The following is a 23,094-nucleotide window of genomic DNA, read 5'->3' as shown; positions in this document are numbered from 1 at the left end:
GTCCATGATTTCTTCTGACCACATATCTTTTAAGAAATCTTTCCTTTAGAGTCCTACCCAGTGGCATCCCTCTTTTATTCACCAGATCCTACAGTACTACATTTTTCAAATTTCGAATATGAGGGCCTTCATTTTTCTCCCTTTCTTTCTACATTCATTCTTCAGTACCACTGCCAAGTTAAATCTCTATCTTTTTATTTGTCTCAACCACCTTTTCTCCATCATTCACTTCCTTTTTTCTGGACTCTCCATCTGAAGAACGGCTCATATATGGCAATAAAAAAGGTACAGACCAGACAGAGTAACACTGTTTTGAAATATGACTTCATAAGTTATCCTCATGTCCATGTAAGTTAGCACATTCATTGAGTACCATTTATGCAGAGTCCTTTTGGGCCTTGTGCAAATTTAGTGTAAGTGCTATCTGAGATAGAATTTGATGTTTTTAGAAGTCATATTCCAAGATATCTGTCTTTCTGTGCATGGAAATATGTTTCCCTCTTTTTCATTCCTCTTGATTTAAAATTTCATTCTTTTGCTTATTTGTAATGTTTTGTACTTTTCCCTGCATGATTAGGGGTGTTTGATTGTCTGTCTTATTCCCCAGAGTAATTTTACTGTGGACATTTACTTTACTATTATGCATGATGTGTTTGTAGACTGATTTAAAATCCTGACTTGTATAGTGTTTTTATATTCCAGTGATTTTTTAAACTTGAAATCAGTACAGTTTACATATTATTCAGTTTTACAGATATATAAATTAAGGCCGAAAATATGAATGTACCTCATTGCAGCCATCCTCTCCTATCCCCATACTCCTCTCCCCCAGTCTAGCTATTTTTAAAATTCCATCAATTTTAAATCAATGTTTATGTTAATTAATTCAAAGAAATCAGAGTTACCTTATGTCCTTGGACAAAACCATTAATAAACTTGGTTTTGTCATCTCTAAAATGAGGAGATTAAACTTTGCATTATTCCTAATGTCTCTTCAAATTCTAATGTTCTACGATGCTGGGACTTTTAGTAATTTTTTTTGTTGCATCTTAAAAATAGCTGCATAGTACCATAGCACCTACGCAGTTTTGAACTTGCAAGAGCTGTAGCTTCAGTGCTCATAATACTACCCTTTGGAGCATCATAAACATGGTCATGGAGCCTCTTTTCTCTAAAATATGTCTTTTGTTTTTGTCTTTGAAATTGGATTTCTTTTCTGTTTCCTTGCAGTAAGGTCCAGTCATCATCTTAGTTTTTAATTATATGGTATTTGTGGGCTGCTTGAATTTTAAATGAGATGCTCTACGCCAGAAAACTTAACGGTTGTTCAGACCTCTGTATATCTACAGCCCCTTTTAGTCTAGTCTTTTTAGCCTTTCTTTTACTTTCTCCTCAACCATGGTGCTTCTCTATGTGTTTTCATCATGCTGAAGCACAGCTCTAAGGAACCACACACACTCTTGGGTCCAGAGTGATTCTAGTTGCTGTATATGAGATGACAAGACTGGGCTGTTGTTGTTCTTTCTGGAGGCCAGGGGAAGGAAGATAGAACTTTTGAGTTTTTACTGAAGATCGAGTTATTATGTTCTATTATTCTCTTCTGTGTTGGTGATAGGCAATACAGCTAACCCTGTAGAGAGGAAACATGAGTGATCCTTTGGCCATGTTTTTTAGGGAATCTTTTCTCATTGCTCACTCTCCTTGTGTCATACTCATCTAGGGATGTAAGAACTATATATTTGCATGATCTTGAGGACATTTAGTTCATGAGGTTAAGATGTGCATTATAATTGATATGCTGGTATGGTCCTTAGTTCATCGTCATCTGCACAGTAGTTATCTCATACCATTGTTTTTAAACCCACTTTGAACAAGGAACTTACTCTGTCTTAGTAAGATGGGATATTTCCAGCCTGCATGTCAGAGGCTTTTATAACAGAAGCCTATACAGAGTTATTACCAATTCTTGTCTGTTAGTCTGCATGCATAGGCCCTCATGAGAATTAAAGACTATAGGATTGTTACCCTTTTCCCCCCCCTCTGGTTTGTGGTACAAGTTGGGTTCTAGTTTCTTTCCCATTGCTGTTTTAATGACTAGCAGTACTGTGAGAGTCATGTTTGTGGATTACTTTTCATTTGTATCTGTATCAGACCCCAGTATTAGACCAGTGCTAAGTTAAACATTGAAGGAGTGAGAGGCTTTCTGGCATGAGTTCACCTAATCTCCTCCATGTGAGCTGGTGGCAGAGGGTTTGATGGGTTAAGATGAGCGTGGTATAGTTAATAGAATGATGCAAATGTGGATGCCCTAAACTTGAGTCTTTTTTTCTATTTATTCCATTGAAAGTAGGTTCAGCTGCAGCCCGGAAAGAAATCATAAGAAACAAAATTCGAGCAATTGGCAAGATGGCAAGGGTCTTCTCTGTTCTCAGGTAATGATATATTTTCCTGATTATTTGCTTTACAGAAATTCTTTTATTGTACTTTGCTATAAGCAGACACCCAAAAGCAATTTAGTAACATTCTTCCTATAAAGAAGTTAGTTTTACATTTATATAGTGAAGAGGGGAACACAGTTCCCTTTGAAACTAGGGTTTTTGACCCTAGTGATTACTATTGCTCACTTGGAGTATGTGTTACCTTTCTGTGATGAAAGCACTAGTTCTACACCTTGAAAATTAGAGTAGGATAAGGAGAGGGTACCTTTTAGAGTATGCCTGATGGACTTACTCGTCCATATAGGAAGTTCCTTTTGTTGGAGCCACAATCTTCTTAGGGTGAATTCAGGAAGACTAGGTTTAAAGGCACACGTAAATGAGTCAGTCCTTAAAAATGTGTTTGCAAAACTGGTTATATCAGACATTTGAACTTTATGCTATAGAAATAACCATATTTTCTTGTGGTGCCTGGGTGGCTCAATCATTAAACATCTGCCTTTGGCTCAGGCCATGATCCCAGGGTCCTGGGATGGAGCCCTGCATTGGGCTCCCTGTTCAGTGGGAAGCTTGCTTCTCCCTCTCCCATGCCCCCTGCTTGTGTTCCCTCTCTCTCTCTGTCTCTCTGTGTCAAATAAATAAATAATCTTTGAGATTTTATTTATTTATTTGAGAGAGAGAGAGAGAGCACGCGAGAGGGAGCATGGGAAGGGGGAGCGTCAAAGGGAGAAGCAGACTCCCTGCTCTGGAGTCTGATGTGGGACTTGATCCTGGGACTCCAGGATCATAACCTGAGCAGAAGGCAGTCACTTAACCAACTGAGTCACCCAGGTGCCCCCAAAATCTTTAACTTAAAAAAAAAAAAAGTATTTTCTCAATTGTATGATTCTCATTGATTATCAATCTCATCATATATTTAATAAAGCTTCTTAGGAAAAACAATATATGCCTCACTTGTAAGGCGTACCCTCTTATCTCAAACATTTAAAATATGGAAGAGAATATCTTGGACTTGAGGAAAATACTTTGGGTAATAACATTGAATGTCATAAATTATTTACATGGCCTAACCTCTGGGCCCCATCTCCTCTTTTAAACTACAAACTTTTTTTTTTTACATGCCCCCCCTACAAACTTTTTTTTTTTTTTAAGATTTTATTATTTGACAGAGATCACAAGTAGGCAGAGAGGCAGGCAGAGAGAGAGGGGGAAGCAGGCTCCTTGCCAAGCAGAGCATCTGATGTGGGGCTCAATCCCAGGACCCAGGGGTCATGACTTGAGCTAAAGGCAGAGGCTTTAACTCAGTGAGCCACCTAAGTGCCCTTGTTGGAAGTCTCTGATGTTTTTTGTTATGTCTCTTTGCTATAGGGAGGAGAGTGAAAGTGTGCTGACACTCAAGGGCCTGACTCCCACAGGGATGTTGCCTAGTGGAGTGTTGGCTGGAGGACGACAGACCCTGCAAAGTGGTAATGATGTTATGCAACTTGCTGTGCCTCAGATGGACTGGGGCACACCTCACTCTTTTGCTAACAATACACATAATGCATGCAGGGAATTCCTTCTGCTTTTTAGTTCCTGTCTCAGCAGCTGACACAGGCAGAATACTATATGGTAGGGAGTGTCTGCTTAATAACATGACCAGGGCAGAAAATTGATAGAATAGGTATTACTTTCAACTGAAAATAATGGTCAGTCTCTCAGCTTTCAGTGAAATGATATGGGAACGGCTCATATCATAATGTCTAAATATTTATTTATTTTTGTTTGTCTAATACACCCTTTTCTTTTAAAAGCCCCAGTTTCAGAATGTCAATCAAGGATATCCATATTACTAAAATGGAAATGTAATTCCAAGTTTCTTATTTTTTATTTTTTTGAGTTATGTAATTGTATTAGACTATGCTTATATTTTCAGATACTTAATTTTAGAATTAACAGTCTGCTTGGGCCCCAAACATTACTTATGCACTTCACTTGCCAAAAGATTTGTGCAAGGTTTTGTACCCTGGTAAATGATGCCAAAGTTTGTTTTCTGTGGTGTTTGTCAAATGTTCTATGTATAATTGACTGTCTGTAACATGCTGTTTTCTTCCTCTGCAGATGTAGCTGCTTTCCTAAATCTGTCTGTCTTTCTTTAGGTTAGCTGTATGTCTGTAAAAGTATGTTAAATTAAATTACTCTTCCAGACGCTTGTCTGTCTTTTGATGTAGAAGCAACTTTGTAGCACCTTGTTTTGAGGTTTGCTGCATTTGTTGCTGTACTTTGTGCATTCTGAACATGAATGTAACGTTAGATATTAAGTCATTGTTATAAGGGGTTGAACTTAAATCCTGTAAGTCAAAATTGAAAGGGTGTTATTAAGTGTGCCTTTATTTTGCATGAAAATAAAAAGAATTATACGTAAAGCATTCCTGTAATCTGGCTCATTGAATATTTTATATTTTTAAAAAAAAACTTATTTTTTTGGCGTAAATATTTGTGTAAATACTGGGTTAACTTTTGAAAGCCCATTACATATTAAATAGAAGAGTGATGTGAATGTTTTAGAGTATACACAAAAACTCAAAGTCTAGATTTCTTTCCCTTGTGGTTGGAAAGCAAAAAATGTGATATGGAATAGCTTTAATCTATGTTTTATTGTAGCCACTTTTGACAGCCCTCCAGGGGTCAGTGCTCTATTGAAACAGGCAGGAACAGATCTGATGTTTTCTTCAGTCATGACTAACTTTCTTCCTGGTGTTAAAATTAGTGAATTTTTTTAAAACAAAAAATAAATAATTCAAATTTTTGAATAAATTTAAAGTAGATTGACTTTTCAGTCTCATTTCACTCAGTCTCATAATAAATGCCTAAATAAATAAGCACATTTTTCCTGTAGTAAATAATTTCTCCTTCTAGCCTATACATGTTCTATTTTATATGTTAGTGTGTTGTCTGCTACCACCACGGTATATGTGAGAAGTACAGCTATGTTTTAAAATGATAGTTTCAAATTTTCATTCTGAGTGATGTTTCCTTTTTTTTTTTTTTTTATTAAAAGAAAACCTGCTTTGATTTTCTTTATATTCCTTGCTCTTCATTTTTCTTACTATATTATAGACATTAGCAAAGGGAGCTAAAAAGAATTTCGCTAAAACTAAGCCCTTAAACATTCAATAAAACTAGCAAAAACAAGTGTTAATAGAAAAGGATGAACTTTAGTAGTTTGAAATATGTTATATTCTTTCTCTTTTTTGTTCATGAAAGAAAAAAATGAAAGGCCTTATGCTTTAATAAATCTCCAGTGCAGTCATCTCCGTTATCCTTGGATATATTATTACTTTGATGTTGTATCTACAGCAAACCTTTCTTTCAGATGTCACAATTAGTACCTGCTAATTACATGCTTTGTTGGCAGCTCAGCATTTCTCATTCTTAATTTGCATGCAGCCTGAAGCCCAGTCTTCCAACTTTGACCTTACCTCCAGCTGCAGGAAAGGTTTGAAGGACAGCTTTCCTATAGGGATTGTATTCCCACAGAGTGAATTACAGGACAGTGCTGAGTTTAAGGGGTCTAATTTGGGAAACTAGATAGCTCCCTAGCTGTGCCAGCGATGGCTCTTCATAGTGTGGAGCAATTTTCCTAGCATAATAAGATAAACCCATTTTGAAGCACATAACAAGACTCCTACAGAAGCTGCATCTGAGTGATTTAAATTTTTTTTCTAATATCATAGTAGACATGTTCTCTGATATGAATAACTCAGAGTTAAATATTACAAAAAGGTTTTCAAATTCTAATACCTCAGTCCTGTCTTCAGAAAATAGTCCAATTGCCTTCTCAATAACCTTAATTTAGATTTCTTGAGTGTTTTCACAAACTACACAGCTCTTTTGGAATAGGAATTGATATATTTTATGTACATTTTTTTCAAGGAAATTTATTTGGGAGCTAGCCCTATAATGCTACCTTCACCAGGACATATATGGGAAAGTATGTGGCCATCTCTTTAAGTAATGCCAAGTTCTTCTTCATTATTTATCCCATGTAGTATTGAGGAACACAGTTTGTGACAGCGCTGAACATAAACTTACTAAGGCCCTGTCAGAATGCCCTATAAAACTGAAAACAAATAGAGGAAAAACAGTGTCTTTCAGATTGAACTTTGCAATTATAAAATCTCTTTTCAGCTTAATGCTTAAGCTTCAAATGACCTTTTATTCAATTTTAAACATTCACGCTTGACATGGTATGCAATTTTGAGTGTGATATGTATTTTGTGTCCTCAAAAGGATTAGGAGCATTTAGAAGCTTCTAGAAAGAGAAGAGAATATCATTTGACCTAGAACATGCTTTCACTTATAATAGAATGGTTTCAGAAGTATGTTGTTAAATTTCATAATTTGAAAAATTTATTAATAGACTTTTGAACTACTGATGCACTCAGATACTAATTCTTACAGTAATATCAGGTTTTATTTTTAATTTATTCCCATATATAATACAAGTTATGAAATATTTCATATAAAATCACTTCTGTTACCATAAGCTCTTTAAAACATTCTGATAGGCATTTATTTTTTTTACCCATTCAATGTCTAAATTATAAAGAAAATAGTCCATATTTTGAAGAATAGAAATTGTAGGGCAGTTCAAGAAGAGGTGGGTCACTTATCCCAGTTTTCTGTGTGGGAAGATACAAAGAATATATTCCAGGTGTACAGAGCTAGGTTTTTTTAAAATGGTGATTTGTACAGTGGGTATACAATAAGTATGTCTGCTTGGATTTGTGATACAGTTTAACAGTTAAGGAAAGTTCATTCTTTTTTATTAGTGTTCATCCTACTTTTTTTGGGTCCCCAACTCACTTTACTATCTGGTTAAGATTAATGAATTTCTAATTTAGATCTACTTTAATTCCCTAGATTAATCAGCTTTCTTTCACCTTAATAACTGCTTTGGACAAAATTTATTATTTCTAAAATTTATTATTTCTAATTGGCCTTTTAGAAGAAGCAAAATAGAAAGGAGGGACTTATTGTTATAAATATTCTGAGTGTGTGCACTTTGGGTAAAAAATGGAGAATTTGCAATATTGTCAGGCAACATTGTCCTCTGCAGTCTTTGATCCTAGTCCTCAGCGTGAGTGCTGTGTACAGTTTGATCCCAGAAATGAGCCAAAAGGATGTTTCACTACAAAATGTATGACTAAATAATGTTGTGATTCTTTAAATGGGCCAGAGACAAGCTGTACTACTGAGTGCATTTCTCCCTTATATGACCTATGTATATGTCCATATCATACAGTAATTAGGATTTATTGCCTATAAGACCTCACTTTTATCTTGATTCCTCTCTTGGTAGATGGGCTTGAAAAGATATATATTGTCCTTTTTATCTTCATTTGAGAATGCATGCTATTAGTACCTGAGGCAGATTTGAGTTCATGATAAACTGAACATAAATAGCTTTTTAAAAAGGCTATAGATATTAATATCTTTAGATATTTGGGACACCAGTGTTAGAATAGAAAGGAAGTTCCTGGAAGACAAGAAGGGTCTTTTTAGGTTATCCATAATCAACAGAGCTACAGAACTGTTCTGCTTAGAGTAATTCACCAGGTTTATAGCCCTTAAGTTTCATTATGGCCGTACTGACGTCTGCAGCTTTTGCTATGCCTTATGAATTAGAAGCAAAAGGAAAAGCATTACTGACCCTTCTACTTTATATCTTGTGGAACAATTGATAATGAGAATTGTTTCAGTTAGATGGGGGAGGGGGGAGAATCTTCTGTTTGCTCTTCTGCTACAATTCTGCCATCATAATTTAACCATAGAGAATTCCCTTGTGATTGTGATGGATGTGATATAATAAATATGTTGAAAAGTTCTAAGGCCATCAAAATACTGAATTCACAATAGGTAATTAATACCGGAGTGCATCTGCATGGGTGCTGAGGTGTCTGTGTTTATATTAGGTCCATGTGTTCTGTGCTCTGAGCGGTGTTGTCATAGTGCTGTGTGTAAACTGTGCTGTGTCAGGAATTGGGGGATTGGATGGGGCTTTCTAATATGGTTACTATTTATGTTAAATTGTAAATGATGATGTAGTATGGGATACTGTGATATTTTACGTGATCATTGCCTTTTCTGCTGTACAATATGACCCTTCTCATCTCTCTCATTCATTTTGCATGCCTCTGCTCACTTCTGTACAGCCACAGTTGAGGCTATTGAGGCTGAAAAAGGTACGATCAGAGTCCTTGTGCTGGGCAGAGATCTGTGGTGTGTGGGTGGGCATCAGAGAATGTCCTATGGGTGTGTTTTACTCCTAGTTTGCACAGCCCAAGATGAATCAGGCTCACTGACTCATCAAGTTTAATAGTCACATTCCTCTTTTTTTTCTTTTCCTTTCTTTTCTTTTCCTTTTTAAAAAAAATTTTTAAATTACAAGGACCAATTTCCATAGTGATAATCTGGTTTTTCCCTTTTCCAGTATTGTGCACAACCAGCATTTACCATTCCTGAATTCTTTAGAGTACAGCATGTTATACTATATTATTATAGCATTTGAAGTTGCAAAGAAAGGTCTATTCTACATTTTGCATGTTTCTATGCTATTTAGATAATTTTTCCCCCAAATGAAACCCCCTCTAGGTATAGGTTTGAGTTAGTTTTTACTCGTTTTCAGTAATTCACCTGAGAGTACAGGAGCTGTCACTATGATTTTTTTTTTTTTCCTGTTTGGCCTAGAGTTTGCTGATAACATTTATTCATATATATCATATGTTGGCTTGATATAACATCACTAAATGCTTTGCTGTTCCAACCATTTATTTGGTTCACATGCACAGACTTTGAGTCCCAGGAATTGCACATATTATAAAGCAACCAGATTATAACCAGTGGTATGGAAATCTTTTGTATGTACAGTTTAATAGTAGAAAAAGCATTATTCCAGATGAAGTGAATGAGAAATTAAAACAATTGGAGGAGGATTGTCATTTACTTTGATTTGGGTTTCCAAAGAACATGCAGTGAATGGCCATTGAATTAAGGAAGACATTTCTTAAAAATATGAAACTGAATACTTTTTACTATCAGCCAAATACAGATCTAACTCCTGGAGGCATTTCCCACCTTTTTCATTTCATTCTGGTGGTGATAGGGTGATGATACCTTGACCTCCAAGATAGTTCTGATCTGCTAAATTTTAACATAGTTTGCCTCTTTCTCCTCCCAAGCCCTTGGTACAGATTTGTATGTCAAGGTTAACCTTGTTTAGCCTCCTCACTTGCCCTTACTCTTGTTGCTGCCTTACTGTGATAGTCACTGGTGATTTTAAGGTCTGAGGTAGGAGAAACTTGGTATAGTAGAAGTCAGACTGAGACCCTGAGACCATTGCCTATAAGTTAATTTGGGGGCCAGGGAAGGGTTATTTTTGTGAGTTCTCTTTTAAAAGCTATGCTAACACTTTTCATCTATGAAACTATTGTGTTTATATTTAGGTTTAAAGATTTCACATTTTAAGGGGAAGTCTGGAATGGGGGTAGGATTCAGTTAAAATAAGATTTAAATATTGCTACATACAGCTAATTTCTTTCTTCTTAAAAATCATTAATTATGTTTGTGAAATCTCAGAAATGTTTTTCTATTACTGACTTTCAAATTTGCATTTTGTTAAGCAATACGAGGATTCTCTCCACCACATAGAATCTGCAGTTTTGAAGAGGCAAAGGGTTTGGATAGGATCAATGAGAGAATGCCACCCCGGAAAGATGCTGTACAGCAAGATGGTTTCAATTCCCTGAACACCGCACATGCCACTGAGAACCACGGGACTGGCAACCATAGTGCCCAGTGACCCACGGCTTCCCAGGGACTCTCACATCTCGGGCCCCAAATGGACAGATCACCCCCAGGATCTGGAGGGGTCGGCCAAGCTGACTGTAAATGTCACAGTCCCTCTGGAGAAACCATTGTGCTTTTTGAGACCCCAGCCCCCTTCCTGGATGGAGGCTTGAGGGCCCTGGGACATGTGGTGATATCTGATAAGATTGAGACATCGCTGCCAAGGTGGAGGGCAGTGAGCAAGGGGCTTGGGGCAATTTCCAGTGGAGGGCAACTATACCTCCATTTATGCTTGTGGTTCACACATTTAAGTTTACAAATGAGATTTCTTTTCCCCTCAGTAGAATTAGATTTTGTTTTTTAACCATGACTTCAAATGCAATCCTAAGAGCTAATGTGGACTTTTTTTCCCCCCATGAAATGTCTTTAAAGGATGAATTAGCATGGTCTTAAAATACATTTCTGAGGTTACTAAGCTGTATTTTGAATTATGGGCAAAATGCTGAGAAAACCAGTTGGCATTTATACAAATGCTGACCTCAGGTCTATAGTTCTTAAATGTGGCTAATTCTGTAATATAGTCTTGGTATTTTTCAATTATGAATGCATAACCTATTTCTAGGCAGACACTCTTGAACACAAATCCAAAAACTAATTTAGAATCTTTTTTGCCCAGATCTTTTGAAATTTACACCCCAGAGATTTAAGAAGAAAACCTCTAAATTTCAAAATTATGAAGAATTACAGAATTACTCATTTAAGGTACTTTAAAAGAAGTTTGTACATTGTCAAAGTAAATTTTAATTCAAATCATGTCTGTAAAACTTGACGTATTTTGTGTATGCATGTTTTCATTTTGCAAATATTTAATATATAGACCTATGATGTACAGGTACGACATGTATAGGTTACCTAGATGTTATGAGAAATTTTAGTTTATTGTGAGTACTCAAGTTGCTTAAATAGCCACCAGGGTGATTTGCTGCTGGCTTTCTATCATTTTTATGTTTTGATGCAAAGGAAATTTTAAAATGTTCTGGAAGTGTTTTTGATTAAGCAATGCAGCATAGAAGCAATGGTTCTGTTCAATCATTCAGATGTTAGTGGAAGCATAAAAGTCAAGATTGCATGTTGAACCTTTTCTTTTGATAGTTACAGAACTGCTTGGTTAAACTAAATGGAACCATGTGCTAATTTTTCACAATTATTGACCTGTATTGATTGCCACTGTAGTTTGGTATTTCCCTTTACTTTGGTGGCCTGCTTCCCTCATGCCCTGGAATACAACTCAGAGCTCCAGGCAGCGGAACCATTTATTGTTTTGTTTGCCAGAAAGTGCACCCTGTATGGTCTCCTGTCTAAGTTGGAAATATTATGCATGTGCAGGACTATTCGAGTATTTTATAAACAGTAGCACACAATAAATTCCATGCATGGGCCGCTGCTCCTATCTCTGTGTTGGGTTTTATTTGGAACATGTAGTCTGATTTGACGTCATGCAAATCAGAAAATCCTGTTAATAGGTCTGGGATATATAGCCTTCAGAGATTATCTCGTGGATGGTTCATGGTAATTTGATAAATTAAATTCTTGTCTTCATAAATTTCCTTTTTTTTTTTAACTTTGGTTACATTTGTCTTACATAAGCATTAATAACTGAAAACTAGAGTACTTTGGGTGCCTATTATAGGCCTCCTAAATCTAATATTTAAAATCACTATTTCATTTAACTTTTAGTTGAAAGAAAATGTTACTATGTAGAGTTTTATTATAGTAGTATTGGGAATTTATTGGGTGTTTTAACAATAAGAGAAAGAATATTCATGATACTGTATTTTCTTGCCATCACGTTCCTTTCTTTTCCATAATCAAAATAAGTATGAAATTTTGCAAATTGAGGGAAATTAGGATATTGCTCAACATTTTATAATATCATATAATGACTTAACAGTTTTCAATAATAATTATAAAAGAGGCACCTTACAAAGCATTCATTTAATTTGAACTGTATATACTTGCCTTATTCCAGGTAGCAAATAGAACTCAAATTGTTGATTATTACAGCTTGCAGTTGCTGTATTATCAGCTTGCATACATAGCAGTCCTTGAACTATCCTTAAAGCTACTGTGCACTGCATACCTTTAAAGGTTCTTTTGGATGTTACTGTTTTATGAAAACTCTGCATCTCTAAATTAAGAGCTTAACTAGTATGTTCCTCAGACCTTAGGTCCATCACTGGGATTCTTGGGTAAACATAAAACATCATTAACAAACTAGAAGAATTATGGGTTGATGGTAAAGATTAAAAAGAAGAAGGAAGTGAGAGAAAGGAACAGAATGCTGAAAAGTGGTATACAGTAAGAGTGGTAGAAAAATCACCCAGTGCCTCACAGACCACTTCCTAACTGTTGAATAAGAACCTCTTTCTAGTCCTTCTTCGTAACTGTGCACCACAGAAGTGTTTTTTAAGGTTTCACCTTGAACCTTAGAAACATTTTAAGGCTTCTAAAAAAATGTAACTTAACAATGAAAGCAAACTGAAAAGTTCAGATCTTTCTAAATTGTAAATTTGAATGTCTACCAAAGCTAGTAGTAGTGATGGTAAAATATAAGTTAATATCCAGTATCAATTTTTTCTATATATTATATCCCTTTATATTCAAAGATGACACTTCTGAGTTAGAGAAGACCATCTCTGACTTCCTGTCCTGCAGTTCAGCAATCATTCACAGAACTCATAACCTTTAAAAATACTGCCAGTTAAATTTGAAATAGGCCTGAAATCTTTGCTTAAAATGAATTACTCCTGTTTTACTCAGGATTTTTGCGTATTGCTACTGACTTTCTTTCCTCCACAGCTATTCTGAATAATATGTAATGTTTCATTGTATCCTTAACACTTAACTTTTACTTTCCCTGTGTGTAGTTAATTTCTACAGTTTGGTGCTCCTTTAGAATCCATCCTCTGCATCTATTCATATGTAAATTTTTGATTTGCCACATTCCAGGACCTCAAATTGACTGTAAGTTGTTCTGTTCCCCAGTTTGATGATGTTCACAGAGGCAGGTAAGTGACATAGCTAGGACCAGGTATAAGCAGAAAGTCAGGTCTTGCAGTCGTGTAGGACCACTGCCCTTCTGGTAGACTCTGGAGCTTGATAAGTGAAAAGGAGCTCAGAATGTGTAATCAGGTTCCCTGGATCATCATTCATTGTAGGAAGGAATAAGATGTTTGAATTGATTCTTTTATATTTTCTGTTCCTAGAAATTGTGTATTTTTAGCCAATAATATTTTGGTTTTGTTTACTCTATTCCTCTATTTATTCCTCTTTTGAAATAAGTAAGTGAAGTGTGCCTGATGACATTTACTCAGAAAGTACCTTGCTCTCCTTTCAGAGAAAGTGAATTTTACAAATTAATTATTTCCCCTACAATTGATTTCCTTCTGTACCATTAAATGACCATTTGTATTCTTCTATCTTAAGCCCAGATTGATCATTGTTGAGTTGTGTTTGAGCAGTGTTTGTTATACTCAAAGGGACTTGGGCTCTGTTGATCTGAGCTAGTGCCTACCTTTCCAACCAAATGATGACTTCTGAACTAATCCCAGGATTTTTGTTTTTGTTTTGTTTTTAATTTTTTTTTTCTCTGACTCTCTGGACTGAGAGCAGAAATGCTGCCTTAGTGAGAGAGGTTCAGGAAGCAACAGGTTTCATCTTTCCTTAGCCTGCCTAGCCTTTGGTGAGTTTGGGAGTGTTGACAGAGTTCTTAGCCTTCTTGGCAGAGAAGGAAGGTCAGAAGGAGAGAAGTCCACGGGCAGAGGGCCAGGTCTCTCCTTACCTCATTAGGGATAGCATTGTCTGTCTGGTTGGCAGGACACACCTAATCACAGAGACTCAGCATTTCAGCAGTTTGCAAAGGGAAGTGATATGAAGGGACAGCTGCAAGTCAGCCACAACCTAGATAGGAGGAGGTGAAGCATTTACTTCACTTGGAAGAAAGAGAGAAGGAAGGAAGCCGAGGGCTTAGCAGGGTAAGTTGCTTTTCCATCAAACCATCTGCTTGCTTAGTTTATAGTTGAGTAAAACATTTATCACCCCTGGGAGTGTTAATCACTGATTAAGCAGCCGAATGTGCTTCATAAGAGCAATATTCTTAATATATTCCTCCTTTTCTCTTTCTCTCTCCCAGCTCCTTCTAGGATCCCCCACTGACTAGAATCATTTCCCCCTTTCCCTACCTCCCCAAAGGGTGAATTAGAGAAAATTAGATTGTCCTTCCTGTTCTGGAGATAGTGAGAAGGTAACTGGTTTGGGTGAAACTTGAGGCTTTTGGTGATGAAGGAGAAAAATGGGAGACCTGGTCTAGGAATAGGCTAATATTGGAGGGAATTTGGAAATAAAAGATAAGAGTTTTTATAGACCGTGCAGACTGTCTCCTCTTTAGTCCTTAGTGTTGGTGTTTTCTCTCTTACGAGAATATATTAGAGCCCAAGTTATTGGGGATAGCTAGAAAAAAGTTGAAGTGATTCCTTGTAGGTGAGGTAGACTCTAATATCTGGAAAATTCTGAAAGCTTATTATATATAATTCCTTCCAGCTTCTCCCTGTCCTGTCTGGTTTTTTGCCTTCATTTCTCAGTCCTATTCCTTCCCCTCAAACTTGGAGGATCCTGGGGCAGGGAAGTTAGAACCAGGGAAGCTGGGTCTGGTCCTAGGGTACACAAACTCCGATATGAACCTCATGTAGATACAAATGCACCTTCTTACCTTACTCTACCTTCTTCCCAGAAATTTAGTTCATTTGTATCATTAACCTTCTCTAGAGGAAACTATCAAGGATTCATCACCACCACTCCTCCCCAAACTGATCTCTGCACTTCCCAGCCAGTTCAGCCAACCCCCCAGAGAGCCAAGAGTTAATCTTCCATTGGAGAAAGACATCTTTGGAAAGGCAGATTAAGTTAGGAAGTACATTTCTGGTCTTAATTGGCTTCCATTGCAGCACAAAAGCTAGTTGAACATCAGGAATATATATTTATTATTGCTCCTGGGATTTAAGACTCTTGACCTACCTCAAATCAAAGATAATTTTTCTCTATATCTTTCAAGAAAGATGAATCCATTCTTTCAAGGTTCAAGAAGGTATCTTGCCTAAAGAGGCTGGGTAGCTAGAGCAGAGGAATGCTTCTCAAGTTGCAGTGATTTTGGAAATTGGAAAGAAGGGGCGCCTGGGTGGCTTTGTCAGTTGAGTGTTCAACTCTTGATTTCAGCTCAGGTCATGATCTTGGGGTTACAAGATTGAGCTTCAAGTTGGGCTCTGCACTGAGTGTGGGGTCTGCTCAAAATTCTCTCCCTCTCCCTTTGCCCCTCCCTGGCTGCTCAAATAGGCTTGCTCTCTTAAAAATATAGATAGATAGATAGATAGATAGATAGATAGATAGATGATAGATAGGATAGACAGATAAATGAAATAAAGCGTATATTTTTTAAAAGTGGAGGAAGTGTCAGGTCAGTTGTTGGAAATGGTGTACTCAGGTGTGAAGGCATCCTTTAGTAAAGGGACATGACCCTTAAATCTTAAAATAATCTATCACCTTGAGGTCTAATTTCTTCTGTATTGGCGAGAATGTAGAAGATATATGCAGATGAGCTTAGCTATTCCTGTTCTGTAGACTCTGAAAACATCCATTTATCTGTGGGATGAGGGGAGAGATTACAGGGGTACAGTGAGAGGATGAGAGAGAAGTACAAAGGAAAATACAGATTAGTTCCCTCATTAAGTAAGGACAACAGTTTGCAAGAGCCATGTTGTAAAATAAGAGACTTTTTTAAAGTTTTCCTTTTAATTCCAGTTAGTTAACATGCAGTGTTATATTAGTTTCAGGTGTACTGGGTGATTCTGGGAAGTTTTTGTTTGTTCTGCCACTTATACCTCAGCTGAATGATGATTCTTGGAGTTTTTTCCCTAACAGATCTGGTCCAGAAGGATTAAATGTCAGACTATTTTTGGAACAAAACCTGATCCCTGATTTGTACTTTAATAGTTACCTTATTCACAATAAAACCAATCACTGTTAGCATTTTTATCCTCTACCATTTTCCTGTCCCTAGAAGCAGTTAATCTGAGGGTTAATAATTTTTTAGCTTCTCCGAGATGCCTGGGTGGCTGAGTTAGTTAAGCATCTGCCTTGTGGTTATGATTTCAGGGTCCTGGGACTGAATCCTGCATTGGGCTCCTTGCTCAGCGGGGAGCCAGGCTGCTGCTTCTGCCTACTGCTCCCTCTGCTTGGGCAGGTACTTGCACGCACACTATCTTTCTCTGACAAATAAAATCTCTTTAAAAATAATTGTTTAGCTTCTCAATCTCTACCTTTTTTATTTTTTAATTGAGGTGAAATTCACATAACATAAAATTAATCCTTTTAAAATGAGCATGTTATGTCATACATTCACATTGTTGCGCAACCATGACCTCTATCTAGTTCCAAAACATTTTCACCATCTCAAAAGAAAAACCTATAACCATTTAACAGTCACTCCCCATCCCTCCCTCTTCCATCCAGCCCCTGGCAGCCGAGAATCTGCTTTCTCTTTGGATTTACCTTTTCTCAATATTTCATATAAACGGAATCATGTAACGTATGATCTTTTGTGTCTGGCTTTCAGTTAGCATAATGTTTTTGAGGTTCACCCACATTATAGCATATTATTAGTACTTCATTTCTTTTAATGGTGTCCTATCTGAGAAATTGCCAAATCCATATTATGACACTTTTCCATATGTGTTCTTCTAAAACTTTATAGTTTTAATTCTTACATTGATGTTATACTTAATAATCAAACTCATACCATTCTATTTCATTAATTCCTAGAGTGTTCCCATCTACAGTTCTATGCTCATGCTCTTCTCTGTGCTTAGAATTCCTTTTTCTGTCTCCATTTATTCAAAGTATTACCATCATTAATGGGTCTGTTCTGACTGCTCTATGCTTTGTAAAGTCGTCTACAGCTAACTAACTGAGGAGACTCCTTCTGATCTGCTTTAGTTTCACTTTTCTTACAGGATTTATATACTGCCTTATATTATAATTTACATTTGATCCCTCTTTAAGACATTTACATATTAAGTATATTTTGCATATGTTTCCCTTATAATATTTTATAAATGATTATATGTGTTTAGCAATAAATATTCTTTGAATAAATGGATGTTTTTATTTTTCCCAATATAGTTCTTTTTGTTTACTCATTCCTTTGGGAAGGAATGGGAGAAGACGAGGAGGGAAAGGAGAATATCAGAGTTCCTCCTAGGTAGTGGGTAGATAATGGGATTAGTTCTACTTTAAAGCTCAGTTGTTTAGGAAATTTTCCTCATAATTTGCATAACTTGCTTTGACTACATAAATCTAAATATTGTGGTGCTGATTTTGTATTGCATTTAATTTCTACTTCTGGGCTGAGTGCTTAAAAATGTGATGATAGGTCTTCTAAAATGAATGTTTTATTTCCCTAGCTAGGTGAGGTTGACTGATTCTCCAAATAGTTGGTAGTTTTGAACAACCAAAATTTCTGTTGCTTTTTCCTCCATTATTTTAAGTTGATTTTTTTCAATGCATTAATAATATATGAATATATTCTTAGTATTCAAGAGTCAAATATTACAGATAAGTCTGAAGTTCCTTTTGATTAACCCAGTTCCTATCCCATTATTTCTTTCCCTCCAAGCTAATCATTGTTATTGGGTTTGTTGTTTTTATTTTTTTTAAGATTTTATTTATTTATTTGAGAGAGAGAGAAAGCATGAGAGGAGAGAGGTCAGTGGGAGAAGCAGACTCACTGCTGAGCAGGGAGCCCAATGTGGAACTTGATCCCAAGGACTCCAGGATCATGACCTGAGCCAAAAGTAGTCGCTTAACCAACTGAGCCACCCAGGCCCCTCTGTTACTGGTTTTATATGAGCCCTGCCAGACCTTTTTCTATGCATTTACTTATATACATAGTTTATATTTCATGTAGAACTTCATATGTGATACATATATAATTATGTTGATATATAATTATTTTCCTCCTGTTTTTTATAACTGCCTATGATGATCAATCATCAATAGATCCTAAGTAAATCTTACTGATAGCTAGGTCTGAGAGACTGTAATGAAAATTGAAAGGTCAAACATATGAAAACACAGTGTACTTGTCTAGCTTGCAAAATTTCATTCTATATCTGTTCTACATATAGTCCCAGGTATCAGTGGACAGCTATGGCTCCAAGATCCCGGCAACGAAGGCACAAGAAACCCCCTTCATCGGTGACTCCCATGGTTGTAACCCCACCCACAGTTGTGACCTCTGTGCCTCTGACCCTCTCAAAACCTGACCCTAGCATTGATGCACTTGGCTTCTTCTCCTTGGAGAATAATGTTCCTGGCCTATCCCAGCTAATCCTTCAAAAGCTAAACATGAAAAGCTATGAAGAATACAAGTGAGTGTCTAGCTCTGTGGAAGAGTAATATATTAATCTCTGGGAGAAATGATTTCAGAAAGCAAGAAGGGAATAGAACTTGGGGAATATGGAGCATTTACAATGAGGGAGTTTCTCATCCTGACTTTTGCAAGTTTTATTACTATAGAAGAAATATAATATGCTCATGTGAGAAATAGTGGGAATAGATGGAAATATATAGGAAACAAGGTATAGGTCATGAATGATTCTGGAGATACTCTTTTTCCTATTGCTACTTCTCCATGCCATTTCTGCAGGTTGGTGCTAGATGGGGGTGCTTCTGTATCAGGCTTTGGATTCCGATGTCTTCGAGAAATGTTCCAGAAGATGGAGGACACATTCCAATTCTGTGCTCACTGTAGAGCTCTTCCTAGTGGCCTTTCAGACTCCAAGGTCCTGCGGCAGTGCAAGAGGTGACTAGTCAGGGGCTAATAGGAAAGTCATCCAGAAATGATCCTGTTCTAAGACTTCATTGCAGGAGGAAAGGTCTAAGAGTTTTCAGATAACTTTGGGCTCACTTCTCATTTTGTGGGATCCAGACCACAGAAAGATTAGAAAAGGACTGGGCTCCTATTTACTTTGGGTGTTATGGGAAAGTCAGACAATGGTCCAATAGTCCCCCTTATGTGCAGTTTCAAGTTCTACGGTTTCAGTTATGTGTGGTGAACCACAGTCTGGAAGCAGATGACCTCCTCTGGCTATTACCACAAAGTTAATAATGTAATGCTGAGTCACAGCACCTACGTCATTCACCTCACTTCATCTTACCATGTTGAAGGCATTTTAGGCATTTTATCATCTCACATCACAAGAAGAAGGGTCAGTATAGTACAATAAGATACTTTGAGAGAAAGGCCACATTCATATAACATTTATTATAGTATAATTATTTTATTATGTTGTCATTAATCTTTTGCTGTGCCTAATTAATAAACTTTATCATAGATATGTATATGCAGGAAAATACATAGTATATATAGGGTTTGGTACTGTCCATGAGTTCAGGCATCCACTGGAGTCTTAGAACATTTTCCCTGTGGAGAAGGGAATAATCTGTATAATCTACTGTATAATTTTCTCCACTTCCTTCCTCTTGAGTATTCAATGGGTAAGATTCTGTCTGTTCTGGGGAGGTTGGGGTTGAGCCACACCTGTGATAAAAGGGCAGCTGCAAACTCCTAATGTTTATTTTTTTTTCTGTAAGGGATGTAAAAAGTGAGTTGTTCCAGATACAGACTGAAGTGTACTCTGACCCAAGAGAATAATTACATTCCTAGTCTCTCGTGCCTCCTCTGCCAAATGTAATCTCCAAAATTGGTGCATCAGCTCTAACTCCTCTCCGTACTTCCCTACTCAGTGATCTTTCTTCCTAGATATAGCAAGTGTCAATTCCCTTCCCTAGACATCTCCAATCACCTTTGAGGTTTAGGAACATCTATTTCTGGGGCTAATCTTTCAGGTGCAGAAATGTCTATTACTGTGGTCCAGAGTGCCAGAAGTCAGACTGGCCAGAGCACAGGAAGGTTTGTCAAGAGCTGCGTCTGGTAGCTGTGGACCGTCTCATGGAATGGCTTCTAGTCACAGGTGAAGTGGTGGTGCTGGAGAACTCTGTCACAGCAGTCATAGTTGGTTATACTGGGAAAAAGATAAGAAAGCATGTTCTTATGAGGAAAACATGAGAAACTCAGTGGGGCAGTCCTGGTCACAAGTAGGAAGAGTAAATTTTAGAAAGAATATTGAAGCCAGGAAAGGTTTAGGTCTCTCTTATCCCTTCTTTCTACAGGTGCTTTTGTCCTACCTTCAGGACCTTGGCCATGCCTGGCTGAAGTTGTACAGGGTTGGGATACCTGGTTTTCTATGCGGCATTTACAGCTAGAAGCTGCACTGGATGCTGTACTAGGTAGTCATGCCATGAACACCCTGTGGGCCAACGTAGGACGGCCAAGGCCAGACCCAGATGTCCTGCAGGGCTCTTTGAAGCGGCTGCTGACAGATGCCCTATCACGGCCCTTGACACTGGGCCTTGGGCTTCGGGCCTTGGGGATAGATATTGGGAAGACTGGGGGAAGCACAGTGCATGTGGTTGGTGCTTCCCATGTGGAGACATTCCTCACTCGCCCTGGGGACTATGATGAGCTTGGCTACATGTTTCCTGGACACCTAGGCCTCCGTGTCATCATGGTGGGTATAGACGTATCTGCTAACTTTACACAGAGCACCTCAACTTCCCCCCTGGAACCTGGCACAGTTCAACTTAGTGGCCATAGGGGCCTCTATCATGACTTCTGGGAGGAACAGGTAGAGACTGGACAGATAGCCCATCCAGATTTGGTGGTGGCATTCCATCCAGGTAAGAGTCATTCAGGGGGATACTGGTTGGCTTTTCAGGGAATTTTCCATCCTGATTCTTATATCTCCTCTATTTGGAACCCCATTCATTTGGTCTGATTAAACATACTATGATGACAACCTTGGTTGATCATTAGCCATACGTGCTATACCTTGGTTCAGAATTTTCCATTGCAGAACCTGGGATGGATGGAGGTGGTAAATGAGCACTGGAGGTGAGCAAGGTGAAGGGATGGGTGGACACAAAAAAGTAAATTGCTTAGGGTCTACCTCAGCCTTTCTTCTCTCTATATCCATTTCTGTTATTTTTTTCCCCATAGGTTTTCATGCTTCCCCAGATTTGATGGAGGCTTGGCTGCCCACCCTCCTGCTACTTCGTGATTATGAGATCCCTACATTGATCACTGTTTACAGGTTCCAACCTCTTCCTATTTGTGATACCTCCCTCCCTCACTCATACCTCTCTCTGTATAGATGAGCTCATTTCTCTCCCCCCTTCCTCATCTTCTGTCTTCTGGTGAGGATTTTCTTCCTTTCTAATCCCCTTGGAACCAAGTCCTATGCTAGTTAATCTGGTACTCAGTGAGATATTTGGGAGAGAAGGATACCCTGGCCTGTCTAGCCTTAGGTAATTTGGGGGATTACTGAGTCCAGAAGTATCAAGTTCTGAGGAATTTCTCTCCTGTGTGTCTCATAATTAGCAGAGCAATTTCTTTTTTCCTCTCTCTCTCTCTCTCTTTTTTAAAATCTGTCTCCTATAGCCATCAGGAGTTGGCGGCTTCTTTGCAGATTCTGGTGGACCTGGATACACACATCACTGCCTATGGAGCTAACCCTTTCGCATCCCTCAAACCTGAACAGGTCTATTCCAACCCCAACAAGCAACCAGTATACTGCAGTGCCTACTATATCATGTTTCTTGGAAGTTCCTGCCAGCTGGATAGGACGCAACTGGAAGAGAAAGTAGATGGTGGGGTTTAAATAGCTGAGGCAGATCCTGACCGGACTTTTAGAAAATTGGGAGGTTGTGATGAAAGTACCCTGCTGATGTCAGGTTGTTGCCAAGCTTGAAATCCACTATATTTTAAACCTTGGCAACTTGTATAGGTAAAGAGTCTAAGATGAATGAGAGTTCCTATATGATTTGACTCTTTTCTGAGATTAGCCACAAGTAGCTTCCAGAAACAGGATTCTAGATTTAATGTGTGGCAAGAAGCCCTAGAATCACTCTCCAGAGCCTAGAATTCCTGACATTTTCCTTTGTGAGAAAGTTGTACCTTTTGACTTGAATCAGATGCTGCCAAGGAAAAGAATGGCACCTTCTTTTTTTTGGAAAAAGACTTTCTTATCTGGCAATCTGGGCTGAAAAATGGAGAGGTGTTAATGACTTGAAGTGGTACAAGAATAGGCAATAGAGAAGTGGCCAGGAACATGAGAGAGATTGTGAGGATTGGCATATTGTTTTATTTCCTGGCTTTTTCTAAGTAAATATCTTATTTTCTTCTTGCTTGGGGCCTTCTAGCCCTAGATCAGCTTTTTGCCTTGTGTTGTATTTAAATATTCCAGGGTAAGAGTACCTGGGTGTGCAGTCATTGTTGAGTTTCTCACTCTTGAGCATAAACTCTGCTCTGGTCACAATCTCAGGGTCATGGGATTGATCCTTGCATTGGACTCCATGCTCAGGGTGAATCTGCTTGATATTCTCTCTCCCTCTCCCTCTACCCCTGCCGCTTGTACTCTCTAAAATAAATAAATCTTTCAAAAAATTAAAAATAAATATCCTAGGGTCTATTGGACTTCAGTTGAATAAACTGGAGTTATTTGTCATTACCTAGTGTATACCACAATAAACTCAGTTTGGGGCTTCTTAAGTTACTTGTTTGTCCTATGTCCTATTCACTGGCAAGTATTACTTGTCTAGTCAGAATACCTCAAGACTGGAGGTTTCTCTCTTGCCAAAGGAGTGATTAACACCAGCT

The 23,094-nt window shown here is 37.8% G+C and overlaps 2 protein-coding genes across 10 annotated transcripts in view; both read left to right on the top strand.

Annotated features, from left to right (window-relative positions):
* The window catches only part of PPP3CB (protein phosphatase 3 catalytic subunit beta), a 54,581-nt gene extending 42,866 nt beyond the window's left edge, over nucleotides 1–11,715 (top strand). The window contains exons 11-15 of one of the 7 annotated variants that reach the window (XM_045083482.1): nucleotides 259–285; nucleotides 2,351–2,432; nucleotides 3,804–3,901; nucleotides 8,633–8,662; nucleotides 10,100–11,715. In XM_045083482.1, the coding sequence (XP_044939417.1) occupies nucleotides 259–285; nucleotides 2,351–2,432; nucleotides 3,804–3,901; nucleotides 8,633–8,662; nucleotides 10,100–10,278 (416 nt within the window). In that variant the 3' untranslated portion in view covers nucleotides 10,279–11,715. Of the gene's footprint in view, nucleotides 1–258; nucleotides 286–2,347; nucleotides 2,433–3,803; nucleotides 3,902–8,632; nucleotides 8,663–10,099 lie in introns of all 7 variants that reach the window. The other 6 variants (XM_045083481.1, XM_045083485.1, XM_045083483.1 and 3 more) reach the window with 6 other exon arrangements.
* A 136-nt stretch (nucleotides 11,716–11,851) lies between these two features.
* Nucleotides 11,852–22,986, top strand: MSS51 (MSS51 mitochondrial translational activator). Of its 3 annotated transcripts, none has more exons than XM_004769444.3 (7): nucleotides 11,852–14,299; nucleotides 18,503–18,745; nucleotides 19,024–19,179; nucleotides 20,226–20,350; nucleotides 20,550–21,116; nucleotides 21,436–21,529; nucleotides 21,877–22,986. In XM_004769444.3, the coding sequence occupies exons 2-7, from the start codon at nucleotides 18,525–18,527 to the stop codon at nucleotides 22,094–22,096; spliced, it is 1,383 nt and encodes a 460-aa protein (XP_004769501.1). In that variant the 5' UTR covers nucleotides 11,852–14,299; nucleotides 18,503–18,524; the 3' UTR covers nucleotides 22,097–22,986. The 3 variants fall into 3 exon arrangements, with proteins under 3 accessions (XP_004769501.1, XP_004769502.1, XP_004769500.1); XM_004769445.3 differs by lacking the exon at nucleotides 11,852–14,299 and adding an exon at nucleotides 16,526–16,560; XM_004769443.3 differs by lacking the exon at nucleotides 11,852–14,299 and having other exon boundaries at nucleotides 18,102–18,745.
* Nucleotides 22,987–23,094: the final 108 nt, after the last annotated feature.

This window comes from Mustela putorius, unplaced genomic scaffold (genome assembly GCF_011764305.1).
Source record: "Mustela putorius furo isolate JIRA1106 unplaced genomic scaffold, ASM1176430v1.1 tig00000698_pilon_pilon_pilon, whole genome shotgun sequence".
Classification (NCBI taxonomy): Eukaryota; Metazoa; Chordata; class Mammalia; order Carnivora; family Mustelidae; genus Mustela; species Mustela putorius.
This window is presented reverse-complemented; position numbering and strand designations above follow the sequence as displayed.